Source organism: Lepidochelys kempii, chromosome 8 (assembly GCF_965140265.1).
Source record: "Lepidochelys kempii isolate rLepKem1 chromosome 8, rLepKem1.hap2, whole genome shotgun sequence".
Taxonomy (NCBI): Eukaryota; Metazoa; Chordata; order Testudines; family Cheloniidae; genus Lepidochelys; species Lepidochelys kempii.
The window spans coordinates 76,041,430-76,048,678 of record NC_133263.1 but is presented as its reverse complement, the minus strand read 5'-3'; the positions used below and the strand labels follow the sequence as shown (position 1 = coordinate 76,048,678).

At 50.4% G+C, this 7,249-nt stretch overlaps 1 protein-coding gene across 1 annotated transcript; it reads right to left on the bottom strand.

Annotated features, from left to right (window-relative positions):
* Nucleotides 1-365: 365 nt before the first annotated feature.
* Nucleotides 366-5,217, bottom strand: BARHL2 (BarH like homeobox 2). The gene is made up of 3 exons (XM_073358227.1): nucleotides 4,662-5,217; nucleotides 2,844-3,069; nucleotides 366-1,123 (listed from the first exon to the last, which is right to left on the bottom strand). The coding sequence occupies exons 1-3, from the start codon at nucleotides 5,212-5,214 to the stop codon at nucleotides 811-813; spliced, it is 1,092 nt and encodes a 363-aa protein (XP_073214328.1). The 5' UTR covers nucleotides 5,215-5,217; the 3' UTR covers nucleotides 366-810.
* Nucleotides 5,218-7,249: the final 2,032 nt, after the last annotated feature.

The window sequence follows — 7,249 nt, the reverse complement described above, 5'->3', positions numbered from 1 at the left end:
TGAACAGTGGCCCTAAAACGACGGGCTCTGGTTTGGGGACCCGAATTTCTTGCATCAGTTAACTTCAGTAAAATTAGCTTACTTAGATTTCCATTTTTTGTTACAAAAAGATAGTTTATTTCTGGTTTCTTTCTCTCTCTCTCTCTCTCTTTTTTTTTTTTTGTAATTTTCAGTCACAAAAAAAAAATCTATATTTTGTCACCTAAGCATTTATTTTACTGAGTTCAAAAAGACATGAAAAGGGAGAGGGGGGAGAAATCATGTATTTTTTTAGTAAGGTATATAAGTGAATTTTTGACAACATATAATAAATATGATATATCACTTCGCACTCAGTCTGTTCAAATGTACATTTCCTTTCAGATTACGGAGCATGCCACTTTTCAATTAGAAAAAAGGTCATGAGAAATCAGTGCAAAGTTCTCCGTTACCCCTGGTCTTCCGCGCTGAGGGACGGGAGGTTGGGTTTGTTCTTTGTATCCCTCGGTCCTCCAGAGTCTCTGCTGGCTCGGGTCTGGCTCCCTCCCTCCCTCCGTCTCCCGTTCCGAGCTTGCCTAAATCATTGCTCCGTCTCGCAAGCCCTGGAGGTGTGTTCGCTGGGTTGGTTTGTTTCACTTACTGGATCGGCTCTGGGTTCATGGTTCAAAAGTCCCTGCTCTGATTGAATCGTCTCCGGGGCTGGCTCTTGGCTGCCTTCAGAAGCTCCTTGGCCCCCTTTTATCTCCCCCGCAGTCGCTTAGCTCCTGCTTTTGGTGGTCGGTTTTTATTTGGGGGCAGAGGGGGGCTAGCGGCTGGGACAGCGGCGAGCTCTCACCGGGGGTGCGGGGTACCCGGGATAGGGCTGGCCAAGGGGTTGAGAGCGGGCTGACCCCCGGGCCCCAGGCCGTGGATGAGCACGCGGGGCACGAGGGGCCGCTGGAGCTGAGGGTGCGGAGCTGGGGGAGTCCGGTACATGCTGCTGTACATGGCCGCGGCCGCTGCAGCCGCTGTCGTGCTGTCCATGCTGCCCAGCAAGCTCGGGTGGTAGAAATAGGGAGAGGGGAACATCCTCTGGAGAGCGGAATAATTCCCGGCTTCGGCCAGCAGCTCCAGTCCCACAGCCGTCTGCCGCTTCCACTTCGTCCTGGAAGAGAAGGAGCACACAGGTCTAGAGCTAGCCCGGGACCAGACCCCGGCCATGGCTGCTCTGTTTCCAAGGGCCGAAAGAGTTCCCCAGGGACGTGAACCCCAAACCCTACCTGTCCTTGAAAATTCTCTTTCACACACACACACACACACACACTCCCTCTCTCCTTTGCAACCCGAATGTCTGCTCCGCCATCCTGCCCTGGCAAACAAATCAGTGGGGAAATCGACCTCAGGTCCCCGGGGTTTAGCCACACGCACAATGAAATGAAATGAAATGAAATCCAAAGGACAATTTCCCCTTCCGTTTGCAGGCTTTCCGGAGTGCGACGTTCTAGAATCGCAGGTGTCTGCCTTCAAACTTTGCAGTGTCACGAAACCTGCGGGACTGATTGGTCCTGCATCCTAAAAACCGAACTAAAAATAAATAATAATAATAGTCAAACGGTTCCTGCAACATAAAGACGCAGGAAAATATCTAACAAAGAAGGGCGAAATGCTTTCATTTCTAGACAGCAGGGATCCCCGCTATAACAAAATATTGACTCTTAGTTTGGCAGCATGTTTATAGCGGCACACACGGCATTTTCGCTCTCCTGACCCAATATTTCAACAATTTTGTGTCCCGGCCTTTCCCCCTTGCCGAACCGCTCCCTGTGCCGAAGCCCAGTGAGCTGCCTTGCGAGATGTGAGCTGGTGAATACACACACTCACTGCAATCCCAGCGCAATTAATAAACATGGCGCCCTGTTTAGATTGGATACAAATGACACTAATGTTTTCCGACAGAATTAGGGTGGCTGAAACCGTATGTAATGAGACAGAAAATTGCGGCAAAGATGACAACTGGACGTCGTTTTCCAAACCGAGTCCGCCGCGATCAGAAAACACATACGCTTACTTGCCTCTTCGGCTTCACAGCGCGGACAAATGGAAACCAAGCACTTTTGTCTTGTTTTTTTAACCCGACCCATTTTACAACGTGATTCACTAGTCACTGTCCTAAGAGCACACACGGAGAAATCCTCGCCAACCCCGCGATGTCCAAACGGGCCACAGAGGCATGCCCAGAGCAACACTGCCTACCGAGATTTCAGCAGGATTTCTTTCCCGGTGGGTAGGTGCCTGGGACACAGGAAGAAGGACATGGCCCCAGTTTTGCAATCAAGATTTGGCCATTACTTATTCATGTGTGTATTCGTTCATATGTATACGCTCTGCTTTATTAAGTAGCCACGGCTGAGACGACTTGGTTGACTGACTAAACTGGCAAGTGCAGGCAACCTGCACGGGCGCCTCCCTGGCTTTTCTTGGCCCTTCCTCGAGAGCGACTGCAGCCGCCAACACCAGGCGTTTGTTTCGCACTTTACTTACTGACTTTATTATCCTTCCTCTTACCTGTCCATTTAATTTCATTTTAGGCACGTTGCTACTCCCTTTATTCTAGCACGGGCAAGGAGAGAGTGTGTGTGTGTTGGGGGGGGGGTTGTTCCTTTCTGCCATCTACCAACAGTCACAGATGTTTGCGCTCCCTGCCCAGATCTCACTGCGATTGCCTGGAGAGGTGGGGTGTATTTCTTCCCCCGGCCTTCAGACCGTTTAGCTCAGACTGTCTGAGCGGCAACTCTGTTTTTAGGGGTTTGGGGAAATTGTGTTGTTGTTTTTTTTGCGGGGGGGGGGGGAAGGCGGAGCTCCTTGAGACTGCCCGCCTCCCTTACCTCCGGTTCTGGTACCAGGTTTTGACCTGCGTGTCGGTCAGGTTGAGAGCCGCAGCCAGGTCCATGCGGTCTTGCACGCTCAAATACTTCTGCCGCTCGAAGCTCCTCTCCAGCTGATTGAGCTGATGGTCCGAAAAGGCCGTCCTCGCCTTCCGAGGTTTCTTCGCTCGGACTGGGGGGCTATCCCGGCTACTTGTAATCTCCCGGTCGCCCTCTTCTTTTGTCCCTAGGAACAATTCACAAGCACAACACTAGAAACAGGGTCTAAAGCAGCAACCCAAGGCAAGGCTGCTCGGGGTCTGGGACTCGGGGCAAAGTCGATTTCTTTCTAGAGTCGATTATCATCTGACTGCTGCATTCAGGACTCCAAGGACATCCCTTAATTTAGCTGATGCCTTTTCGTACCTACGTGTCTAAGTGGGTTTGACAGGAGGGTCTGGCGGTTTCTCTCTATGCAGCCGACAAACAGTCCCCCTTTCTGGGGTAAGGTTTTTCCCCTTTCAGGTCCACTTGGGGGAGGTTAAAATAAAGTGCAGAACAGCTAGCGCATCAAATGTGCTAATGCCTCCGACAGGATATGTCACCCAAGCACCAAGTTGAGCTCAAATTGCTGAGCACGTCCCGGTGACAGCGCTAAGATTTCCGGATTCTATTTGTCAACTTTGGTTTTTTTGCTGAAATGCTGGGAAATCGATATGTCAATCCATCTCTGTTTGTACCAGTTTTTGCAGCGCTTCTTGATCTTCCCTGCAGGAAGAACAATAATCTCTCTAATTGACCCACTGGGGAGGTTGGTGCACAAAAAATCGCCAGACCAGACTGTTCATCTGTTTTGGGCACTCTTATGCTAATGTTAAAATAGCAAAATGAATGGCACACATGAGCGTCTTTCTATTATTCATCGCACAACATGGCAAAATAGGTGAATGGCGTAAAATTAGGAAAATGTGTCCTCTCACCGCATAGTTTAAAGTGTGCCTCGTGCAAAGCCATTTTACAGAAACCAGCGAATCCTTCTTCGGCATAAATTAAGGAAAAGGCTTTTCAAAGGGCAGCTATCTTCTTAAATATAACCCCCACGCCCATACACACGCATATATATGTATATTTAAAACAGGAAATACCCCACTACTGCAGACTCCGCAGGTGTACACAATTCGAAAAAGAGAAACATCCCATCCCAGCATAGGAAAACACTGGGAGCTCATAAAATGTAAAAAGCCTTCTACCGTGATCTAGTGAAAAGTTCTTACCTACTTTTAGATCTGCTTGGAAATTTGTCCTATTAAATTAAGTGCTGCTAAACCTCTGTGCTTGGTGTCATTTAAACGGATTAGCATTTAAAAAAGAAGAAATGCATCCAAGTTTAAAAAGAAACAAACGGTCAGACTTTTTTTTTTTTTTTGCCAAACAACTAAACTAAAAAAAGAGGGGCGCCCCAGCAAGAGAAAAAAAGATTTATTTCTCCAGGGATCTGATATTTAAACAAAAAAAAATCAGAGACAATAATTTAAAGAGAATTGGATTTTACTGTTTTTTGGTGGGATTTTTTTGGTTTTCGGTTTTTTGTTTGTTTGTTTGGGTTTTTTGTTTTTGTTTTTCGTTACAGCTCCTGAAATATCAGAAATGTGACCAGGGAATTGAATCGCGTCCCATATCAAATTGTGTACAATACTGGCCACCGGAGAGTCATACCATAAGGTTATTATTAATCAATAGCATTAGTGTTATTAGGAATCAGAGTGAAACCCTGTCACGACAGAGGCTGCTCAAAAGCCATGGCGGAAGCGGCAGAGGCGGCTGGGGTAATATACTCACCGTGGCATTTGAGATCATTCTGCGTATCGTCGCGTTTGTCTAGTTTGGTTTTGCTGTCCTCCTGCTCTAGTTTTGGCCTGAAGCTCTCGTTGGCTGCGTTGCCCTCTTGTTTTGGGGTGTGATGGGGAGAGGAGACACTGGTGCTGTAAGGTGCACAAGCCGCCAGCGGTTTGCTGTCGCCCAAAATGTCTTTAATTAAAAAAGAAGAGGTGGAAGTCCTGGGGGCAGAGTTGCCTGAGCCCAACTGTTGTTGCTGTTGGGGTGATTGCTGCAAACTTTGCTGCTGCTGCTGCTGGCTGTGATGGAGATGGTGATGCTCTTGCACCAGATGCTGCTCAGGGTGCTCCATGGTGACGGAGATGGGGGACGAGGGAGCCGTCCCTACTGTGTCTATCTCCGAACAAGGGGACGGGGTGGCCTGGTTTCTAAAATCCGCAGTCCTGGCATCGCTGTTGAGCTGGCGAAAGTCTCCGTTCATCATGCCGGGGCTGCCTGAGCCGTTAGTAGACAAAATCGTGTCTATTCCAAAGCTCGACCCGCTAGATCCTTCCATTGTGGTCACTCAGAGAGGCGCCTTCATCCCAGTCCTCCAGCCGGGGCTCGGGAGGCTCGAGTCACCGCCACAATCGGATCAATACATAAAACAGCAAGGAGAACGTCAGTGTCTTTCAAACAAACAGAAAGTGGGGGGGGGAGGCGAGAGGGGGCTGGGATGGCGACAAGACGGGCTGGTGGAAGGGCAGCCACGGGACTAGGAAAGAAACAATCCCCAGCCTGGGGGGGAGTGACCAGGGAGAGGACGGAGAAGGCGCGAGCAGCAGGCTCAGGCGGTGCGCTCGGACACACACGTGGGCTTGGCCGGGTTGTTCACGGGGCGCTACCGGAGCGTGGCCAGCCCGGGCTGGGTCGCCCGCCTAGGTCGCATCGCAGCGGGCGGCAGCCGCCGCAGGAGGCGGCAGGGCGCCCGGGGCCGGGCCGGGGGCCGCCGCGGAGTTAGTGAACTTTCTCGGGAAGTTGAGGCGCGGCGCAGGGGGCGGCGGCGGCAGGAGACGCGAAGCGGGACGGACCCCGGCCACTGCCGCGCTCTTCCCGGTGCAGCCCGGCTCCTCTCGGCTCCAGCGACTCCCTCCCGTGACGTCACGGCCATTGCCAGCCGCGTCCCCCCTCCGCTTTATTATAAACCCTGGGTTTTTTCCGCCAGCCGGCACAAGCCCCCATTGGCGGCCCGCGCGGCCCCGGCTGACGCCGAGGAGCGGCAGCCAATGAGCGCGGGCCCTGGGGCCCTTGTCAATTTGCGAGCCGGGGCTGGTCGGCTACAGCGTCTCCAGGATTCCTTCTGCAGTCTGTCTCCAGCCCGATTCCAGTGCGCGCCGCCGCCTCAGTCATCAGGCGCGGTAGCGGTGATCACCACCACCGCCACACAGAGCAATAAAGTGCAGCGTGTGGGAAGAGAAAGAAGGGGGGGGGGTTGCCCATTAGTTTAAGAGGTGAGATCGAGTAACAGAGGGGGGAGATGATGATGGGGGGGAAAGGGCAGCATGGAAATCCAGTGTAGCCATCCCAGCCTGCTCGACCCACTCTTTTGAAACTCACACCTGCCATAGAAACTAAAAAAGGTAGCAGACATCGATGGGAAAATAAATGACAAGGACCCCATGAGAACATGGGCAAAAACTTCCAAGGGACTTGTTTCCTGGCTTCAGCCTCCTGGTGTTTTGTAGTCCCTTGGCTAGCCTGTGAGAGCAGATGCCCAGGTTTCCATCGCACGCCAGGTTGATGGGAAATGCTTTGCATTTATTGACTAGGAAACAGGGGGGGGGTTGCATTTATTGACTAGGAAACGGGGGGGGGGGTTCGGTTCTGAGCTGAGCGAAAAGGCTTCTGCTCTCCAAAGGGGAAAAAATTAAAAGGAGCGCGAAGCCTGTCAGGAAACTAGAAGAAGCCAGTGCAGCACCCAAAACAGTTTCCAGTTAGAGAATGCATGCCAATTAATCCGGATTTACTAATAGAGCAGAGGCACAAATGTCCTCCCAGTTTAGTGACTCGGTTGCAGCCGTTCTGGCTTCCCCGAGTCCGGGGGTATTGCTTGAATTCGTTAGCCCCTTTGGGCTCTCTCGGGTTTCTCTTGTTTTAGCGTTTCGTTTGGAGTGGGAATAGTTACTGTCGATCCGCCTGGGACTGCAGGAAATTATTCCACTGGTTCTTCGGAGGGCATCAACTTGTGTTAATTTCTCTAGGACGACTCCAACCTGTCTCTTGTTGAATGTCAGAGTAATGGGAACTGCCAGTGACAAGACGTCGTATTACTCCTGATTAAGTACCGTGTCAACCTAATTAGCAGAGTAATTATAAGGTGCTAATGAATGATTCAAAGTTCTTTGAGTTACATTTTACTTCGAATTACCATTTTAAGGACCCCATGAATCTAAGGTAAACCGTGCTAGCATCACTGCCATGTCAGCCTGCAAGAATATATTTCTTACCACATCAAATGGCAATTAAAGTCTCCGAGCTTTTTCCTTAAGTTACATTAATTAAAAAATAAAGAAGGCAAAGGAAAATATATTTCAAAAATATTATAACAAGGC

Coding starts and splice junctions, on each gene's coding strand:
- BARHL2 (XM_073358227.1), bottom strand. CDS start 5,214: ATGGAAGGATCTAGCGGGTCGAGCTTTGGAATAGACACGATTTTGTCT. Junction 3,070..4,661: donor GAATGATCTCAAATGCCACG/GTGAGTATATTA, acceptor AATTGTTCCTAG/GGACAAAAGAAGAGGGCGAC. Junction 1,124..2,843: donor ACCTGGTACCAGAACCGGAG/GTAAGGGAGGCG, acceptor CTTCTCTTCCAG/GACGAAGTGGAAGCGGCAGA.